This window comes from Ptychodera flava, chromosome 7, assembly GCF_041260155.1.
Source record: "Ptychodera flava strain L36383 chromosome 7, AS_Pfla_20210202, whole genome shotgun sequence".
Taxonomy (NCBI): Eukaryota; Metazoa; Hemichordata; class Enteropneusta; family Ptychoderidae; genus Ptychodera; species Ptychodera flava.
Window position 1 is genome coordinate 17,610,895 of NC_091934.1, and position 23,061 is coordinate 17,633,955.

The 23,061-nt window shown below is 38.1% G+C and overlaps 2 protein-coding genes across 2 annotated transcripts in view; both read right to left on the reverse strand.

Moving 5' to 3' along the window:
* LOC139136908 (sulfotransferase 1B1-like) overlaps window positions 1-23,061 on the reverse strand; it is a 139,600-nt gene that overhangs the window by 57,532 nt on the left and 59,007 nt on the right. The gene's annotated exons all lie outside the window — the stretch shown is intronic.
* Window positions 1,867-13,135, reverse strand: LOC139136909 (sulfotransferase 1B1-like). The gene is made up of 7 exons (XM_070704760.1): window positions 12,876-13,135; window positions 7,851-7,974; window positions 7,266-7,485; window positions 6,669-6,798; window positions 5,911-6,005; window positions 5,052-5,223; window positions 1,867-3,037 (listed from the first exon to the last, which is right to left on the reverse strand). The coding sequence occupies exons 1-7, from the start codon at window positions 13,021-13,023 to the stop codon at window positions 2,931-2,933; spliced, it is 996 nt and encodes a 331-aa protein (XP_070560861.1). The 5' UTR covers window positions 13,024-13,135; the 3' UTR covers window positions 1,867-2,930.

Consider the following 23,061-nt stretch of genomic DNA (forward strand, 5'->3'; position numbering starts at 1 on the left):
CGATATTGTCTTTGAAATGGCACTATTTCAGTTTCTCATTTTGGATTTGATCCATTAAAATTAGTTGATTACGCGTATATTTGCAGTGGCCATATTTGAATTGCAACTCGAAATTTATAAGTTGTTGATAATATCCGAGTGGTGCGTTCGTCGCTGTTTGAAAAACGCTCTTGGGTCAAAGTTCGGTAGGCATATTCACAAGGAGTTGGATTTGACTGAAAACCATCTTATTGGGAAAAAAAGGCAGCTAACGGGGCTTTACAGTTTGTGTAAACCCGGCTCGGTGTAGAGGTTTCGATAAACCTGGCTCAATATAACACGATTGGAACTAATTTGGGATAATTGGATGGTGAAGTAATGTCCATTGAATCTACGAATGTTATCTTATCTGCTTTTCTTTTTATATCACACACTTGTTTTTATAAGTAAGTAGCGATATTGCAACATTCAGCCATATGGGACCTAACATTTTTGATAAATTTGCGTCCAATTTTCCCAAATTAGTTCCAATCGTGTTATATGTAGACATAACCAGAGAGGGGCTCTCTTTGCCCGGACGGCCAGCATACTTGGAGCTGGTCAGAAATTAAAAGCGGACCGGGGAGGGGGACGGGGAGACATTTTTCTCAGAAGTATTTTGAAGAATCGTGAAATTTGTGCTTCAGTATTTTGTGCAACGATGAGGCAAGATCTGACCAATATGACCCGAATGACAGGTCGAAAATACCAAGAAACTTTCCTGTAAATAAAACAATGGTAAAACTGTGAGAATTTCTGCCCATGTCAAGGGAAAGGCACGTGAAAAGATTGCCGTTAGAAGTTTTGTAGTGGAAAGATTGCAACTGGGACTTGTTCATGCAAGAGGGGAGTAGAGAGAATTCCTGTCACAGATTTTGCATAGGATGAGTGGGGATGTGATGAAACCAGTGTGTTTGGAGGAAACTTTTGACATCGTGGCAAGGTAGTGAGAAAAGGCTATTATTTCCTCCAAATACGTTGATTTAAGTTGTTCAAAATATGACCAGGTGTAATTTATGCAAAGTAAATGTACCTAAATGATATTTATGGCATTAAGCGTGCTTGTTCAGCATATGCAAAGTACGGACAAACGTTTGGAAACCTCTGGGAACAGGTCAATGATTTTACTTAAAGAAAGTTCACCAAGGCTGTATTTTGGATATGTGCTAGCTTTCGGGCAGCTTATTCCAGATAAACCATTTCTATAACTCGCGTAATTTTTACAAAACACACACCAAAAAAAAAAAAAAAATAAAAAAAAATAAAATTCAAAAAAACCCAAACCAAAACGTACAAAAATAGTGGCGGAAGTTGCAGGTTAGGGCTTCATCAACTTGCTGTATTTTGATGATGAAAGCGTCAAGCGTGGCACTTTCATCGCAAGATATGACAGGGACCATCTTTTGATGAATGTGGCAGTGTTCATTCCCTGCTGATGTGTAGCGTGCTCCGAAGGTTATATCTGATTGGTCGATTGTCACTGTTCACAGCAAAGGTGTCTTTTGTATGATTTAATAATAACGGTAAGATTCAGCCACACAATTGGATATCAGCTTTCGAGACGCTGCACATGCTCCCACTCACTCTCGTTCACACAGGCTGTGCGTATTTGCATAACATAAACAATAGTTATGCAAATACCCTCCGCCTGGTGTGCGTATTTCAAAATCGAGGCAAATTTGCAATCAGTCCCATATTGTACTGTGTTGATGGTTTATGTCGCCCCCGAGATAGTTGGTGCCCTTACATTTTGCCTACTCCGTAATTGATGATATACTTCTGACAGAGGTGAAATGATAGAATATTTTCCCGTAGAGGTTATAAAGACAACATTTTGGGCAAAATGACTGATATCTATGGATTGCATTTATTGTTGTAATGTAAGAGTCACAGAGTATTTTGAAGGAACAGATAAAAATATCCAACCTAATCCTGATATCCTTTTTTGACACACAGAGACATGGATACACTAATTTGCGGTCTCACCAAGTTAAAACTGAGTTAAATGTGAAAAAGCTATTTTGGTATCATTTCTATAGAATGAAAACTAAGGTCGTTATATGTATATTTTGAATCTTGGTAGTTTCTTTAAATTTTCCTGAAACATTCTTTAAACTAACTGTTCAGAACACTGAAACATACTGAAAATAAAAAAGATTCCCTAAGTTGCTGTGAATAGTGAAACTGTCATTGTCCTAATAATAAATATTATCACCTATATATTTACTGATTTAAATGATTTTTTTATATCGAGCACATCATATTTATAGTCATTTACATAAATAGTTCCAGGCTTTCGACAGTAAAGTTTTCATTTTGATGTGATTAATGACTGTGCATAACTTTGTCTTCACTATCTCCATAATTCGATGGCCAGTTTTTCCGAAAGGCGTATTAGAGAAATCATTAACTTCACAACAGGCAGCTTCAAACCACTGCGCTCTGCAAAAATTATAAGAATAATCACGACCGACGATTTCACAGATATTGATTTACGGTGATAATATTGAGATTGTCACTTCTAGCGTGAGAGATCTTTTCTTCGAATAATAATGGTAATAAACGAGTGTCATTGTCTAAACACGATTGGAACTAATTTGGGATAATTGGATTTTCGTATTTTGCGAATTTCTCAAAGTGTTAGGTCCCTTGTAGCTAAATGTTGCAACGTTGAAAATAGATTAAATTGACATTACTTCGAAATCCAATCATCCCAAATTCGTTCCAATCGTGTTTGTAGTAAAATAGTTGTTAAATACCACAAAGTTTTACATTTTAAAGGGACTTATCAACAAAAAATATTTGTTGATCTGAACGAATTTTCAAACGCGTAAATTTCTGGCATTTCTTAAACACTGCGAAAACAATCTGAATAAAGTCATTACACTCTCACAATTACAATTGGTCAAAGTTCACCACTCAAAGTCAAGTCCGCTGCCTTTCATTCTTTCCTCGTAGATTTTCTCATACTCCTTGTTTTGGGCAACCGTGAAAAAGTTCATCCAGTCACCAACAACACCTGAAAGACAGCACAAGAAACAGGTCAAGTCTAATTTTTTGAGATCCATGGAACGTAAGATAAAACATAATGCCATAATCCCTCCATGGTTACATTTTAAGTACCGTCTAGCGACACGAGCTATTTGACTATACATGCTATACGACAACGGTTCTCTTTAATTCCGAATTATTCAAATGAAGTTTTACTCCCACATATATTCAACAGTCAAATCACCCTTTGGGTTTTTACCTTGAGATAACAGACCAAGTAACAACCGACGCTTGACTTATTTCTTTGATTGTCATTGGATTTCAGCTCTCGGATAGATTACAGTATTAATTTATTTAGCAAAAGAATGTCTTTGATAATCATATACTGACTGACATTCACTGTTGAACAAACTACAGAAACACATCTAAATCTATCTTCATCGAAAGTGACAGCCTCTATATTGTTGATGTCTCTCATTTTACACACAGGGGAAAGAAATCAGTCCCCTTGGGTGGGGAGGGAGTGTTTTTGTGCAACGGTTTACTTTATTTGATTTTATCAATTTTGACTGTGATATTTCAAATAAAGAGTTCATCTCAAAACCGTCTGACTGCTTTCTTTACTACTACAAGTTATTTTATTAATTTTGACTGTGGTATTTCAAATAAAGATTTCGACTCTAAACCGTCTGATTGCTTTCTTTATTACTACAAGTCCATATCTCGTTTCAAATCTGTGTATACACCACTTTAATTGCTCCGAAAACATTGCCAACTCGCCAATCCGCTGTCCGTATCAGCGGATTAATTGATTGAGTCAACACCACAGCCGTACCCAAGCAGTAAAACAAGGAAAGCTTTCTTATTTTACTGTGTGTGTGATGGCTATGGTGTTGACTCAATCAATTAATCCGCTGATACGGACAGCGGATTAGCAAGTTGGCAATGTTTTCGGAGCAATTACAGTGGTGTATACACAAGTTGGAGAGGAGATAATGACTTGTCGACGAGTCGAAATCTTTATTTGAAATACCAAAGTCAAAATTAATAGAATCAAATAAAGTAAACCGTTACACAAAAATGTGCACAATATGACAAAGGGTGACATACGATTGTCATTCCCTAAATATCGAGGTAAAGTTTAATTTTTCACCGTGCACATGACCTCAGTAATAGTTCCTTTGTAAGCTTAGAATGCAACTTGGGGTTAGACATTCTTCCTAACCTCTACAATGTGGTTTTGGTCTACCAAATGTGGCTGCTCATTTTGAGGCTCATGGAAGCGTCAGCCGTTTATTGTTATGAAATCAAAAGTCTTATATTTCCTCCCAGAATTAATACAGGGCAGTTTGAATTTCAAGTGTCAGTAAACACTCTGTAATTTATTAATGTACTTTGCATGGTGACTGCTGATCCTTATCTCGCTGATCCTTTTGTCTTGAAAGAGTTTTAAGTACTTTCGAGGAAGTTGTAGTAAAAGTTTTTATATTTCCGTTTTGAGGGCCTACAAAAAGACACTTAAGTACTTTCTGCCGATCTGCAGGTCATTGGCGGCATCTTGCACTTATTCGTCGTATGTGAACTGGTAATATACCCTCACGTTTGTAGTCCTTCTCTTTCCTGTTCCCTAGATACATATGTACCGATTTTAATTTGTACATATCCTTGAAATTTATTGAGGTATACGACCTAATACAGGAAAGTATGTGAGTAGTGCAGTGATTCCTTAGAATTGTCAATATGCTCCTTAATCATCGTAATGGCGAGGCAGAAGTAATTATGAAGTAGTGTCTATACTATGTCCCTTATATTCAGTGATATAGTGTGATGTCATCTTTCTTGAAAGCCTTGCGTTTAGCCTATATTTGTTATTGAGAGAGAGAGAGAGAGAGAGAGAGAGAGAGAGAGAGAGAGAGAGAGAGAGAGAGAGAGAGAGAGAGAGAGAGAGAGAGAGAGAGAGAGAGAGAGAGAGAGAGAGACACTTGTTACAGTCGCAACCATTTACAATATCTGTATGTGCAGGCTTGTGTCATCTGTCTTACCTTTTCTGACGAATTGGTGCTTGTCTTTGTCACCTATCACCAGAGAAAAATTGACATATTTGTTTTTCTTCATTTTGTTGAAAGAACAAAATTCAACAATGTCATCAATCGCATCTTCGGTCAAACTGATATCCAGGAAGTCTGCAATCGACTTGACAGCACCCTTAGGATCCTGATGAAAAATGCAATATACATTTATGAGACTTAATGACGAAACCATTGTTATTTTGACATTTATTTGTAATTCATTTAAAATTTATTGTTGGAATTGTTGACGGTATGACACAGATTAAGATTTGTTGCATATATATATATATATATATATATATATATATATATATATATATATATATATATATATATATATATATAATGAGTATGGCTTGTTAGTAGCTTATGAGAAAGAAAAAGCCGTAATAACTGTCGTTTAATAGGTCAAAGTAAAACAAAAATGGTCACTCAAATAACTCATGGATTAGATTATTTTGATAAAGGATATGATAAGTTTTCAGGCAGAACGCTTCTCATGTACACTTGATTCTAGTCTGCTTTGGTTGACCATACATTTAATAGTCTTTTTTGTCTTTTCTAGAGCGTAAAAATTTTGCCCTTCAATCTTTCAAAAGAGTTCAGATACATTTACTTTTAAATTTGACCAAACTGACAACATTAGTAAGATTGGCTAATTACAATTCGTAATCGTGAAGTCATTAAGAAATGCAATTGTTTGGATTGAATGAAATTGAGGGCAATCTCTTTTTGTTGTATCCTGGTTAGGTTGACAAAAACTAGCCATACTACCTATACAAAGGTAAACTTACATGTAACGTGAAACTTGAAAATCTTTCTCAGTACAGACCTTTTTCATGTCTTCGTACTTTAGGAAAAGGATGTTTTCATCGTCTCTATGCTGCCACCACGTTAAGACGTGATCAAACCAACTCCCATACCACACTGTTAACATGACAGAAGTAAGGAAAATAAAATATTGGAGACTCTTCCTTTAGAGTCATGGTCATATAAATTTTGCTGTTTCTGTCTAAATGTTAAAGTCGATGTTTGACTTGATACAGTATACTCCATTTATTTCATAGCTTTTGTCGACCTTGTTAATCGCATTGTCTTTCCAACATAGTAAAACGTATGCGTTATATTGTAAGAGTGTTCAATCAGGTTTAATACTATTCACAGCCACCACCTTATGATTAATGGATGACTTTGTTTCTTGAAAACTCAAATTGCCTTCATAATCGCCGAAGGTAGTTGAAACAAAAAAGAAACAAGATTTGAAATATACCGTAAATTTGGCTTTTGGATTTGATGAAAATTGTGGGCAGCGTAATCACTTTATGCCTGATGTTCTGACACAGAACAGGCTATATAATCCTGCTTAGACTTGACACCCGAGTACACAAAAATGATACTTGAAGTGTTTACTCAGAATAAAGTACTTTGACCGCTCTGAGGAAGCATCTCGACAGCGTGTATATACATCAGTAGCATTGTTTATCAACATAAAATGCAGAATATAAAGTTCCTTGTCATATTGTTGCTGACTACTAATGATAAAGGCAGTAACTTATTATAAAAATCAAGATCATGTAGGGGTTGTCTTACCTTTGTCATTAACGTAAAGCTGGTAAAAGTCATTCCAAGATCCCCTGTAGTCCATTGGAGGAACCCCCAGACTACAGTGATGGAAATATGACACTCCAGTATCCTTTGGATTCCTGGCAACATAAACGATCTGCTCGGGAAGTTGATTAAAAAATTATACGTGATTTTGTTCAACTCTACCTACTGATCATAAAATTGCTTACTCATCAAAACAGCTTGACTATATAGACATAATAAACTACCGAGAACGGACATGAAAGGAAACAGGCCAAGGAAATAGATTATGAAAGAGATTGATATGTAGGCAGCTGTATTAAAGCAAAGAGGGAGGGGGTGATAAATTCCTACCTACCCCTCTACAGACTTACGAGCATGATTAACTAAGCACTGATTCATTCATTTACTTCTTTAGTAGAACATAGTGCTATGAACAGAAAGTCGGTAGAGACAGTTATTGTGAAGTCACATAAAACCAGGTAATTTATGATATAATGACGTTGGAAAAAGTATAGCCCCATTCACACGAACTTGGAAATAGAGTGAAAATTAAGTAATTTCGAGTCGGAAAACTTCAGGGTAAGAAATACTCGAACGCACCTTGCATTTGTTACGGATAGCTTGACTTGGGAAGGCGTGGTAAGGCATATGAGACTTCAAAAGCCTTGGTGACGGAATTTTCTCCATCTGTTTGAGTCCGATTCCAGACTCCAAACCAGATTTTGCCACCGAAAGTAGGAGGTTAATGAAACGTAGCTTTATGATAAACTCAGGCAATATTGGTTTCAGAAATTTGATAATATGTACCATGCATCGCAACCTAAAATAATAGGAGAGCAATCTTCGTGTTATAAAACTAACAACTCGGTTGTAAATTGTTGTTGACTGTGTGGTTGAAGAGACTTCCGAACTTCGGCTCTAATGTTCGCAGTTGACCGAAACCCTCTGACGTGTAAGTTTGTTGAATTCATTAGCTTTAAATTTAACATTTGTTGATGCCTTTAAGATGAGGAAATATTTACTGTTCAATAATGTTATATAGTCCATAAAGAAATCCGTTGAAAACAGCAACATTTCCTGGAGATGATGTATTTATCAGAGCGATCTTGTATGCTTAATTTTCGTTTGTCGTTATTTTAAGTCTATAACATAATGCGTTACTTTAAGAATATGATGTGTACCTACCAGATTGAAAATATGAAATTGCTCTCTATCATCGGGTGTCTCGCTTGTTGACCTGCAGAAGTGTTGATTTCCGTATTTCTTTCATTCATAATCAACGATACCATCTCTATCGTCCATGTAGTTCCTACAATTGCAGATAGAAGATGAGTTATCAGTAGTAAATTAGAACACAGTTAGAGTGGAATATGAGTAAGTCTAAGAAGATGTTGTTATTTTTATAAATCTCGGTGGCATAATATTATTCGAAAATTAATTGTTTTACTTGGTAGTCTTGGTGGACAACTATTTTCGAAAAATAGTAGTCCCAATAGGACATTCGGATCCTGTTACCCGAATCATCGGTAAAAATGTGCAGCCCTCCGGGTCTTAGCTCGACATGCCTCTTTCCGCCCACGGCATTTAAACTTTCAAGATCCTCTGTTGACATGAACACAACACCCATTTGTTTCATAGGTACTCACTTTGTACTGGCGTAGATTAACTTTACGTGTCCTTCAATCCGTATGGTTATGTCAAAACTGAACATTTTCAAGCCAAAAAGCCAGCATCGATGAGAGACAAAACAACTGGATGCGCATTTGAAAGTACTGATTTGGTTATGTAAGTTTTTTTCAAAGCCATATACGTGTATGTTGCCAGTGTTTGGCTATTGACTACGCCACATCCCTCGGCGTAGCCTATGGCCAAGCACAGGCTTGCAACATATACACAAAGCTAGGGTTGTTCATTAGGGGGCTGCTGGGCCAAGTTATAAAGCTGACAAACAGTTAGACATGCCGTCAGATTTGCTTTCAGTTGTTCAACAGGAATGTGGATTTTCAGGTAATCAATGAAATAATAAATGCAATACTCACGGAATAAGAAGCAGTCGACTAGACAAAGTCGCTATAAGAAGCGGAAAATGATGTTGTCATGTAGTATGTATCAACAAACCAACTGGAACATAAATGACTGAAGTATTCAGCTTAGCTATCAGAAAACTAATGTTTAATTCATTGACCACACTATGCCTACGCTTTCGTTGTCAAAAGTTCATGTAAGTGCTAGATTAAATCCCAGTATGAAATACACGAATTCTCAAGATACAACATGAAGAAAGGAATATGAGTTCTGCTGTCTTGTGATGGCGCTGTAGAGAGTAACTCCCCACAACATGTCCAACTGTCCAGTTGTCTGCTTGTCGACACAGTCTGTGCATGTGTACTGTGCATTTGTATCATTGACATATGAATTTCAAATGACTCTAATTCATTCACCAACGATAATATATACATAATAAGGCTTTGTTGAGGAATTGAATATTTTGTCTTTCAGCATGCTATAGAGACATGGCAAAACACTGTTGTTGATGCATTGAAAAATACAAAAAAATCATATACTTGCTAACATTTGTTTCAAAATAAGAGTCGTGAAATGCAATAAAATGATTCCTGAATATGTTAAATTATTGACATTAGAGCCGTTGAATGACATACCAGTGTAATTCATTTCTGTTTTGAATTAAGGAGGCGCTGCACCCAACACAACGTATTTTTCTCAAAATCACTATTTTGCAAATATTAATTCATTTTCAATTCATTTGTTAACCCGCGGTTACTCTACCCAACATGGTTAACCAATGATTAAAATATTACAGGGTTCACCTTGAATGTTGTCAAGCAGTCGTATGTTGCGGGTAAATGTGTGCAAATCACCCGGTTTCCTGCAGTGGCTTTTCTTTTCTCCCAATTTCAAGAATTTCAAAGAATTTAACTCAACTGTTGCAGGGTCAAATTTTCTGAAATTCAAAATATATATATATATAAATGACTATTTTGTTTGGCAATAAAGTTCTTACAGTTTGAATAAGAGGCATTTTAATTTTGCTAATCATGTTTTTAATCACTCTTTTGAGTGTAAGTCGTTCAACCCACGCCGTTTAGAATGAGGATAGATAATGCAAAATAAACAATATAAAATAATAATTTGTTTCTCCATACACTCTTGCTTCAAGTGACGTATTACATTTAAGAAAATAGTATCAAGTTCTTGATTGAAATTAATTTCTATCATTCATACCAAACTTGAGGTTTTTTCCCCGAATATACACCCCTTAATCCTTCAAGTACACTATTGCTACCATACCAAACTTTAGATTCTGTGCTTTTTGAAAATGTACCGTATGAGTAGGTTTTCTTGTTATCTTAGGTGAGAAATATTTCTTTGGAAAAGGCTGTTAGCAACGTGCATCTCCGCTTATTTTAACTACCAAACCGTGGAATCTAAAAATGTAAACAAAAAAGGGCCAAAATATTTTCAGATCCCACCTTACACCCAGTGTAAGCCTATCAAATCCCCCTCTAACACACCCGGATATTTGAAACTCCCCTGAAGTCTTGTAGCCCACCCCCAAATTCTTAAGGCAGCATTTAACCGGGTCAGGATCTGAATCGGTCTATGAGCTACCACATGAATAGTAGCATCAGTCTAATGTTGTTTTTCCCCCAAAATCTGCACTTAAGAAAAGTAACACCACACCCCTGAAGTTTTGTTTTGATCCCTGTTTTTTAAGGATGAGGGTTTTACCACGTTGGAAAACGGACATCTTTGCTGCACTTTTGTACAGGTTTTCATACCATCATTTAGGGTTATTGAATTTTCAGTTAATGTTTAGCGGCCACAGTTTTATTGGACCTTTGACTATAAGATGCAGGTAAACGTGTACTAACCTACCCTCAAAGTTCACACCTCGGTGCTGCTTTCAATATTCAGACAAGTATTGGAATTTCAGAGCATCTTTCTACTCAGAAAGGCGACGTGACACCTCTGGCATTTGTTATGGTTTGGAATTCCTATGTGGTGCATTCTGTTTACGTGTGTACCTGCAAGCTTATTGTGGTAGTGAATGCCAGAGTGGAAGAAAGCCCCCGATTGGATATAATTGTAACCTGGATATTTCAAATTACTGGGAGCAAATTCAAAATTTTCATTGAACTGGTTGAGGGTGTGTCAAAAGTCAACACTTTTTTATCAAATACTAAGTAAGGTTGCATCTCTTAATTTTTTAGAAGTGCTTATTTGGGCTCAAAAGTTGTGCAGTAAAAAAAGAAGTGTGTGTCTATATCTTTTGAACATGGGGTCAAAACCGTAGTACTTACGTCGAAACCCTTCATATTGTAGTGCACCCAGGGAAGCGTATTCAATCGACTTTTCATTCAACTTAGGGGTGGACCATTTGATATCCTGGGGGGGGGGGGGCTTGGAAGATTGGTGGAGAGCCATTATTTTTTTTTCCCACCTGCTTCACCATGAATTATTTTTTTTCTACAGGGCATATGCTGGCAACTTTTTTTTTCACTTTCCTTCTTCGAGATATATTTTTTTTTACTAAATTTCGGGGCAATGTTTGTTTGCTTGGTTTTTCACACCCAGTAACAAGATGCTGTTCTATCGCACACAGACTATATTCCAGAAACTAAATACAGATATGTAAATACATGTACATTTTTGATTCACTTTACAAAAATATCAGTTTATAGATCTTATACCATGGGTAACACACTGAAAATACAAATCAAACAACCTGATTACTGAGTTCTACATTAAGCATTAACAAACTTACAGTGAAAACTTTTCTGAGAACATCACTGGTGTCATCAGAAGAGATGATGGTATCCTACATCAGGGCTGTCAATGTTTTTCAGAATAGAAGGGTACAAGTGAAAGAACAGGAGGGTACAGCCTTGTGCAGAGCGAAGCGGAGCAAGGCGTGCGCATAAGCGCACGCGGGGGGAGGCCAGGAGGGGGTGTCCCCCGCCTGAAGCTGAAGCTTATCTAATTATTCATCTTCAATTGGTGGCCTGTGGTGGCACTTTTGAGGGCAATTTACTGTCAAGTTTATTATAACTGAAGTATCAAAAGTAACATGAAATTGAATCTTGTGAAATAAATTATGAAAGACAAACAGAAGTATTTCAGAGTTTATATGTTTATTGATACACCAGGTTATTATTATTTGCATACAAATTCTGTTGAATTACAACCTGCTTAATAAAGATCATAATCTGAAAATCTTCCTCAATGAGACCACTTCAGACGAGTTCTTGTTTTCAGTTGCTGAAAGCTACAGTGATAGTAGCTGTAACTTTTGACAATTTTTCAGTGTTTTTGTTTGTGTATTTATTTCAGTTCCTCGTTTAATAAATTCTAAGTTATTGTTCCTCAAGCTTAAAATGGTTTATGCTTTATAAAACTCCAGAGCTACTGCTTGATTTTTATTGATGCTGCAGTGTGCATCGAACAATTGCCAAGATTTTTTTTTTCCGAGTCGCAATGGTCCATAATTGTTTTTCCATCAGCCACTTACAGCCAGATTTTTTTTTTCGAGCAACTCCACCTGGCATCTTTTTTTCCCCAAATCTTCCAAGCCCCCCAGGATATCAAATGGTCCACCCCTTATGAAGAAATGCATGCAACATTGCGGCACTTTTAGCCTAGTTTATTGCCGAACCACTTCTTGACTATTGCCCTCAGATCTATTTGTGAATTTGTTTAATATGTGAAAGAATCTATACTGTCTGAACTGTGTCACATAAAAGCTGCAGATGAGACCAACCCGACATAAAGTCACCCAGTAAAGTTTTAAGAGTTCTTGACCTTTGTTCCCAGTCATGCCTGTCAAAGATCAATATTACAGTGCAGAGTTCGCGATAGGGATAGTGCGCGCGACAGGGAGCCTGTCACCTGCGAGGGCCTTCGTCGCAATGCGGAAGTGCATGTACGTGACCTGTCAAAATGTTCCCACATGAATGTCTCCGGGTGCGCGCGAACGCCATAAGTGGAGTTCACTGAGTCATGGTGCCGCCATTATGCACAACAGAATATTTTACAGCGCTAGTCGTGTGTGGTATTGCATATTCGGCAACCAGATATGCTTAAACTGGACAATTAGCAGATACATCAATATGTAATGATATACGTTCACTGTAGGGGCCAGCACACAACAAATAAATACAGTAGAAATAATTAGTGTACCGATGAACTTACCCGCCTTTGGGTAGCTAGCAACGAAGACATCGTCCTCTCGGCAGTTGACGATCTCAGGTCTCTCTATCACACTTTTGTTGAAGCCATTTGCGTAAGGGACCCCATCGTGTTCGAAAGTACCGGCAACAAACCTGGCATTCTCGTTCATTTTGTAAGTTGGCTAGCAGAATTTTTCAATGGTCGAAATCCTATTTAGTTGATTTGATAACAATCTTTGTTGTGTCCCTACTGAAACCTTTGACCTATGACGTATGTTACAGCACTTTCAAAGCCTGGTCATGTGGTAGACTTGAGAACCAATACATACTGGTATTCGACCAGTTTCAAGTCTCTAATTTACTTCCGGGTTTATACCAGGCGTACTTGCAAAACGTTATTCTCTTAACAGCATAGCAATATCTGCTTCTACACTCAAAGTTAATGATTGCATTTGTCTTAAAGAATGAATTTTAACAATTGGCCGCTCAGTGCCGTATGTGACTGAAGTAAAAACCTTCGAATATCCTATATACAACTCGCACAGAACACAAACAAACAAGCGTCGAATGAAATCTGTAAGTCACGGAAGCGATTTGTCCTGCTATCTTCACGTATCGTGTGACGGGACGAAAACCACAATACTTATAGCAAGAAGGTGGCTTTACTCACAAATGAAGCTCTCTCTAATGTGTGTGCCTGACGCAAAGTTTCACTTGCATTAATCCGTTTGAAAAAGTAGACAATGGATTCGCCTCTCGAATATTGATCAAGTCGTCACTTATGCGCTAGTGTGTCTCTTTCTGCTATCCGAAAAACGTTCTTGGGTCAAAGTTCGGTAAGCATATTCACAAGGAGTTTGATTTGACTTAAAACCATCTTTTTGGAAAAAAGCAAAAAAATAGGCAGCTAACGGGGCTTTACAGTTTGAGTAAACCCGGCTCGGTGTAGAGGTTTCGATAAACCTGGCTCAATATAACCACAGAGTAATATACACAGAGTGGCAACACTTGCATGCCTTTTGTTCCATGGTCGTCTCGGTAGACTATTGGCTTTTCATATTAAAATGAGCTTCAAAGGTGTTAAACTTTTTGGAGGCTTTGTTTGTGGTTGATAATTACACGAGATTATGCGAAACATACGACGAGATGGCATCGTACTGCCAGTCGCGTAGCAACCATAGTTACTTTGTGAGCTCTCAGGCCAGAAACACTGCTTCACGCCAATCAAAACATAACACGCCAGCAGTTTCATAAACATGTCCTTTCTTGACGCACGTGTCAAAGACGGTATGACTGACCGTAAACCATTGAGTAAAACCAGACAGTATCGATAAAAGACTTTCAAATTTGGTTCAAACACACTCATTATATATTCATAAAAATATGAGAGGAATTTTTAAAACGGTAAAACCCACTTTCCTGAAGCTCAAAACACTCCCGTTTTTGCCCAGCACATCAATTCCGATCAGCACCACACGACAACAACAACACAAACTTTGTCGAACATACTTTCGCTTAACAATTGGTGAAAATCCGAAAATTACCGAAGGTTGCATGGTCGGCACTCTTCGGAAAAGAGAGCCAAGATCTTCGTGAGGCGAGGCAAACATGGATTGCTTACGTAACCGCTTCACGCCTTAAACAATAGGTGTTGCCACTCTGTCTATGATACTCTGTGGTATAACACGATTGGAACTAATTTGGGATAATTGGATGGTGAAGTAATGTGGATTGAATCTACGAATGTTATCTTAGCTGACTCTTTTTTTTTATATCACACACTTGTTTTTATAAGTAAGTTGCGATATTGCAACATTCAGCCATATGGGACCTAACATTTTTGAGAAATTTACAAAATATGAAAAACCAATTTTCCCAAATCGTTCTTATCGTGTTATATGCAGACATAACTAGAGAGGGGATCCCTTTGCCATGACGGCCAGCGCACTTGAAGCTGGTCAGAAATTAAAAGCGGAACGGGCAGGGGGACGGGGAGACATTTTTCTTGGAAGCATTTTGAAGAATCGTGAAATTTGTGCTTAAGTTTTTTGTGCAACGATGAGGCAAGATCTGACCAATATGACCCGAATGACAGGTCGAAAATTCCAAGACAATTTCCCTGTTAATTAAAGACGGTAAAACTGTGAGAATGTCTGCCCAAGGCAAGGGAAAGGCACATGGAAAGATTGCCGTTAAGAGTTTTGTAGTGGAAAGATTGCAACTGGGACTTTTTCATGCATGAGGGGAGTAGCTAGAATTTCCGTCACAGATTTTACATTGGATGAGTAGGGATGTGATAAAACTAGTGTGTTTGAAGGAAACTTTTGACCACGTGGTAAGGTAGCGAGAAAAGGCTATTATTCCCTTCAAATAAGTAGATTGAAGTTGTTCAAAATAGGACCGGGTGTAATTTATGCAAAGTATATATACCTAAATGATATTTATGGCATTTAGCGTGCTTGTTCTGCATATGCAAAGCACGGACAAACGTTTGGAAATCTCTGGGAACAGGTCAATGATACACATGTCGGAACTGCACTCAAAGGTCGTATGAGACCCATACGACCAATGTAAACACTGTATTCAAGGTACGATGGTGATTGATGAAAGTTAAAACATGTCTATCATAATCGACATCGTATAATTCAAATGTTGATGAGGTGCATCTGCATATCTTGCACGAAATACATTGTTTACATTCAAGAAAATCGCACAGGCGCAGTTCCGACGACTATTTCCCTTTAAGGGAAGTTCACCAAGGCTGACTTTTTGTATATGTGCTAGTTTTGGGATATTCCGGATAAGCCATTTCCGCCATCTATAACTCGCGCAATTTTTTATTAAAAAAAAACCAGGACACAAAAAGTGGCGGAAGTTAGAGGTTAGGGCTTCATCAAGTTACTGTATTTTGATGACGAAAGCGCCAGCTTGGCGCTTTCATCGCATGATATGGCAGGGACTATCTTTTGATGAGTGTGGCAGTGTCCTCTCCCTGCTGATGTGTAGCGTGTTCGGAAGGCTATATCTGATTGGTCGATTGTCACTATTGACAGCAACTTAGGGAGTCTTATTGTATTACTTAATAATAACGGTTGGGTATCAGCTTCCGAGACGCTGATCAGCCTTTCACTCACTCACATTCACAAGGCTGTGTGTATTTGCATGACATAAACAATAGTTATGCAAATATCCTCCGCCTGGTGTGCGTATTTCAAAATCGACGCAAATTTGCAATCAGCCCCATATTGTACTGTGTTGATAGTTTATGTCACCCCCGAAATAGTTGATGCCCTTACGATTGGCCTACTCCGTAATCGATGAAAAACGTCTGACAGAGGTGAAATAATAGAATATTTTCCTGTAGAGATTATAAAGACAAGATTTTTGGCACAATGACTGATATCTATGGATTGCATTTATTGTTGCCGAATGTAAGAGTCACAGAGTATTTTGAAGAAACAGATAAAAAAGCCAGCCTAACCCTGATAGTCTTTTTTGACACACACAGACATGGATACACTAATTTGTGGTCTCACCAAGTTAAAACTGAGTTAAATGTATATTAAGCATAAAAGCCATTTTGGTATCATTTCTATACAATGGCTCTTAATATGTAAATTTTGAATCTCGGATGTTTCTTTAAATTCTCCTGAAACATTCTTTATATTAACTATTTATAACACTGAAACAAGAGTTGCTTTCATTGTCTTATCTTAGATCTTAGCACCTATATTTTTATTATTTAAATGATATTTTTATATAAAGCACATCATATTTATAGTCATTTACATAAATAGTTCCAGGCTTTTGACAGTAAAGTTTTCATTTTGATATGGTTAATGACTTTGCATAACTTTGTTTTCTCTATCTCCATAGTTGGATGACCAGTTTTCCCGAAAGGCGTATTGGCGGCATCCATAACTTCACCACATGCAACTTCAAACCATTACGCTCTGCAAAAATTATAAGAATAATTACACCCGACGATTTCCATACACTGCTTGAAAACCAAATAATATAATATTTAAAGCCTCATCACTCCGCTCAAGGATTATCCTATTGTTTAAGTATTGGGATCGGGATGTTCATTGTGGAAATCCAGAAGCGAAGTGGTTAAGACATTCAAGGCGAGGGTGGGTGGGTGGGAATTTTGACCCACCTATGCCATGAACATACATTCTACCTGATCAGCAATACCCCTAAATTGTTCGCAGTTCTTGCCCTCTTCCTCGGTGCCTAGCCAAGGAATGACACTGTATCTTGTCTTCACTTAGCTTTTATATACTTCATGAATATTAATGAGATATCGCGGATGTATTTCGCTCAGTAATGAGGCTTTGAATAATATAATATTTAAAGCCTCATCACTCCGCTCAAGGATTATCCTATTGTTTAAGTATTGGGATCGGGATGTTCATTGTTTTCATCTTTGCCACGGTTATAACATTCCAATACTAACTTACATTCCACCCAAATCCTCCAAATCTTAAAAACTTTTCCCTTCACTCTCCCACAACTCATCCCCAACCCTATACTTTATACCACACTTCCCAGCGCACCCCATACTCACACCCAAAACATACCAAATATATTATCATACATACAACCTTGAGTGCAGTTAATTCATCAAAAACTATATTTTACTTCCTTATATAACCTATACCACTAGGGCTAATACTAAATTATTTTCCACACCAAACAACTTGTCCATACATGTGACACTCAAATAGGTTATATTCCCCTCTGTCAGTATTCTATATTTATATATCCTTCCAGTTGAAACTGAGTGTAATGATGTGTAGTGTTTTTATCCTAAATGTGTTCTATGCAATGCTAAAAAGCGACCGTAAACCCAGATAGCTGGTCCATGTCCTCGTAATTATCAGTTTCGACGATGCAGTCTGTTACTTCTCTAATCTTTTCTGCCGTAGCTCCCGGTGATGACACAGACAGCAATTTAGTGTAATGGTTAGCCATATTCTCTGTTCGCCATCCAACATGGTCCATCACTTGCTGAATACTAGCCCCAGCTAGAGACATGGTGATGGCACAGGCACTTCTAATACTATGTGGTGTCTCCCCTTCATCAATGTTTAGTTCTTGTAGGTATAACTTTAGTCGTTGATAGACAACCTGCGAAGACAGTGATTTATTTTCCACATAGCCATCAGGGGTTGTTGGTCTAAAAAGGAAACCGGTACGCAATGAGTAACCAAGGGTCTCCGCTAGCTGAACATATTGCTCGAGTGTATTAATTGGACACAGCCTTATATTTTGACATCTTTTAATTGCAAACATATTCGTTCCGGCTCCACGTAAAGTCTTGCCAAACGTATGATTAAAGATCATGCCCGAATTATCTGGGAAACGGAGCACTTCCTGAGTTTTAACTTGTCCAAGATCCCCCGCCCTGTCACCTGAGAAGAATAAAATCTTGAAAAAAGCAAGATCCCTCGCATACATATACAGGAGTATCGTTGATGGCGCTGTTACCATCTTATCTAAGATGTGGTTAAAAACCTTATCTAATTTTGGCCAAAATAATGGTTTGGGTTGTTTGGGCGTAATATTCGCCTTAGCTTGCTCCTCTGATACCTTTTTTATATAACGTTGTACCATTATGGAATTTGCTGGATTTTGTGTGTGTTTACATTGATACTGTCGTATAGCTTCATAATAAGCTGACAACTTTGAAACCATATTCCGAATTGTACCCACTCTCAAGTGCCTTGGGCAGTCACATGGCATATGACCAAAACGACCTAAGTATTCGCAGTCAAATCGATGGACCTGTGTTCTCGCGTCTTTGTCTTTGAAAACAAGAAAACGAACTACATCTTGCGGACCCGCTAATAGTACTGACGTCGATGTTGGTAAGTTTGCCAAAAACAGTTCGAATTGCTGGATTAAGCGATCCTTCTGAACTTCATACGCAGATTTTTGGCCCAATAAATCAGAGATACGTTGATCAATCTCATCTAGCTTTATGGAATCATTATCAACCTTGGGCACTGGTGTCGGAATAGCTGATTGACATACGCCACATAACTTGAGGTTAGGTAAATTCAAAGCACCACAAATCCAGCACATCTGTTCACAAAAAATAACACACAAAAGATTAAGAAAGAATGTTTTATAACATTTTCAGCATTTATTACATATCATCTCAGAAGTAGTTGCCAGTACATGCAGTGACATTATCCCTGCAGTACTAGTATAAAATTTACACAACCAAAGATTATCACAATACAGACAGCTATAAGTAAAGTTTCAATCTGTTCACTATAATCCCTTATATGAAGGTTCGACAAATCGTAGTACAGTATTATGAATACTCAAATGAGATTACATAGAGATCACATGGGAGTGGATGGTCAACATATCCTCCCCGTGAGGGCGCTTTAATAACATTCCTTTCCCCTTTATTAGCGAATTTTGTTACTTTTCTGGTTTCATGTCTAATCAATGGCCAGTATGATTTCAAAAAACGAAACCTAGGCACTAAGACTGTAGCATTGAGTTTACTTTCAATAATGTGCTTAATTACCGCTGGCACAAGTATAAATGGCGGGTATACATATATCCTTTCTTTAGGCTTAAAACTATGATGGAAGAAGTTAACTCCTTCACAACCCATCTGATAAAACCGGGATACATAGCGGAGCAACCGCCTATTTGAGTAGCTCGCCATACCATCTACGTGATGTGGACCAAAGGTTCTGTCGAGCCTGTTCCACATGTCATCTGACAACATCGCATTGGTAAGCGACGTATCTCTCGATTGAGCATCAGCCTCATTGTTCTGAGATGAAACATGCGTCATAGTGAGTCGCACGTTACACTCAAAGCACAAATTAAATATCTTCTTTAAGATCTCATTAAGACCAAGTACACGGGCCCCTGGAACACCATTATGCCACGCTTGTACGACTGGCAAGGCATCCACGTACGCATCTACTCTCGTGTCACGAATATATATGTTTAATCGCAGTTAATGCCCTGAAAATCGCCTCTGATTCTTTCCTAATTATAGGCATACCCCTCCATTCCTCCTCCCACATATCACCCACCTCTATTTTCTGATTACCTAAATATGTTACAGCACCCCACCGAAAGCTACTTGAATCAGTAAAGATTGTTACACCCACATGTTTTTCCGTAGCCCAAGTGAATTTTCCCGACTTCTCAATAATCTCCTTCCATTGCTCAATTTCTTCCTTAAGTAGGCCTCTGACAGGTACAAGATTCTTTGCGTGTTGTGAAAACTTACTAGACGCTATAGCCATCTGCCGAATGTATAGTCGGGCGCATGGTATAGCTAGGGCAAAAGAAATACATTTTCCCATAAGTTTTTGAATAGAGAGTAAGGGAACGGCCCGCCTTGCTAAAATCTGATCAACCAACGTGAGGAATTTCCTTTTTTTTGCATCAGGGATAGAAAAGGATTGAGACTCCGAATCCACCGTCAAGCCTAACATTATGAGAGATGTGGTAGGATACAACACACTCTTCTCTAGTGCTAAGAAATATCCCGACTCTATTGCTAATTTGCAAAGTATATAAGCCGCAGCTTGGGCTCTTTTAAGTGGGTTCCATGCAACAATTGCAACCATGTGATCTTGCCGTGGTATTAACCCCCCACCATGCCTATCATCAATATATTGAATACAGGGGACCCCAAGTAATCTCGAAAATTGGTAACACAATATCCCAATGTATGGTATACATACGCAGACAGTTTCCAACCAAAAGGCAATGTATTATTTATATACCATACTCCCGCCCATTGAAAACCTACATACATTCTGTCACATTGATTAACTAAAATATGGTCGTACCCACTCTTGTCGTCACATTTAAAATGATAGTCGTTACGTTCTAAATATCGAGAAACTTCAATCAAAGTATCCAATTGGAAAGGTATATCCCTAATCCACAAGTTGAGATACCGCATGTCTATGCACATTCTTGGCTTGGTAGGCTCTACAGTAATGGGCATGACTAACAAGGGAGGTGGATCCTGACCTACAATACCCCATACTGACACTGCTCCTGACATTATTCTATCACTAATAGTTTTTGCTATGAAAGCACCATATTCTTTACAGTTCTCGTTATTACGAAAAACTCTCTGCGGCGGCAATGAGTGGTCATACTTTTCCCCTTTAAATTGTCCTTTAAAGTGAACGAAATATTCAGAAATACGGATCTGATGACGAATCCAGTCTATAATCTGTTCCTTATCCTCAATTGTTTGAACAAGTTCATTCCACTTGTCAATATGTTTATGGACCTCACCAGCTACAAATTCTGAGGGGTTTCTGAACGCCAGGTCGTCAGGGGTAGCAAAGGTCTCTCCACAGGCAACAGACTGTACACTCGGCAAACTACAACCATCATTGTCCCGTCGAGGGGCGCCTTCTATGGTCACCCAATTATAGTGATTACGTTTTACCACTGTCGGATCAACTGGATATTGTAACTCCCATTCTGGTACATCAAACTGAAACAACAAACACGCACGACTAAATTATACTTATGCAGAACACGTATCCCACAGAAGGCCCCCAAGACAGGACCATGCGAATGGCAGGTTGCAAAAAGCAAAGGGCCTAAGTGAGGCCCCCCTGTCAAGGAAGTCTAAATGAGACACTAACACACTAAGCGTATACAGTTGACATTTTTTTTTTTTTTTTTTTTTTTTAATTTATTTACAATGGCATCTGCCAAGGGAAATTCTCACAATACACAATGACACATTCTCTTGTGAAACTCAATGTTCATTTTGTTTTTCTCTACACTCACGAGCAAAGTGGCCAGGCTTGCCACATGTATAACATTTAAGCTGTCTTTTGGACGTCTAAAAGTAGAACCTGCCCTCTGGTTATATGGTTGAAAACGATAGTAGCTACGAGCACCGAATGAATTACTAGCATTACTATTGGCGAACTTGGCAACCTTGGCAGCAATTTCTTCTCCTCTTTATTCCCAAGTAATAACACTATTAAACGGCCAGCATCGGATCCAAAATCATTTGCTTCAAACTGCGCTAACACGGCCCTAAACCGTGCTAATTTAGGGTGGGCTACTCTAGTAGCTCTATCCACTAGTGTACGAAGTGCATTCGTTATTTGTAGCCGTGACGTATAAGAGGATGGTGTATGGGCTATCTCCATCAACTTTTGAAGAGCATCATCCACGTTAGCCCCGCCAACAGCTTTCTCCATTTCTTCCACTTTCGTCACTAAGTCATTAAATTTTGATTGCATCTGAAAAAATACAAATACGCCATAGTTCATCAATTGCAAGTCCAAATATTTACGACTACTCTGCAATCACCAGCCACCGCAGTTACAGAACGATATATATATATATTATGTTTCCTTTTTTTTCACAAAATTTGGCACTTACTTTTCATGTACTGTGCCCGCAAAAAGTTGGCACTTACTTTTCATACACTATGCCCACAAAAATTGCACTTACTTTTCATCCACTATGCCCACAAAAATTGGCACTTACTTTTCATACACTATGCCCACAAAAATTGGCACTTACTTTTCATCCACTGTGCCCCCAAAAATTGGCACTTACTTTTCATCCACTGTGCCCACAAAAATTGGCACTTACTTTTCATCCACTGTGCCCATAAAAATTGCCACGTAAATTTTTAATCCACTGTGCCCACAAAAATTGGCACTTACTTTTCATACACTATGCTCACAAAAATTGGCACTTACTTTCATCCACTGTGCCCACAAAAATTGGCACTTACTTTTCATCCACTGTGCCCACAAAAATTGGCACTTACTTTCATCCACTGTGCCCACAAAAATTGGCACTTACTTTTCATCCACTGTGCCCACAAAAATTGGCACTTACTTTTCATCCACTGTGCCCACAAAAATTGGCACGTACATTTTTAATCCACTATGCCCACAAAAATTGGCACTTACTTTTCATCCACTGTGCCCCCAAAAATTGGCACTTACTTTTCATCCACTGTGCCCACAAAAATTGGCACTTACTTTTCATCCACTGTACCCACAAAAATTGGCACGTACATTTTTAATCCACTGTGCCCACAAAAATTGGCACTTACTTTTCATACACTATGCTCACAAAAATTGGCACTTACTTTCATCCACTGTGCCCACAAAAATTGTCACTCACTTTTCATCCACTGTGCCTACAAAAATTGGCACTTACTT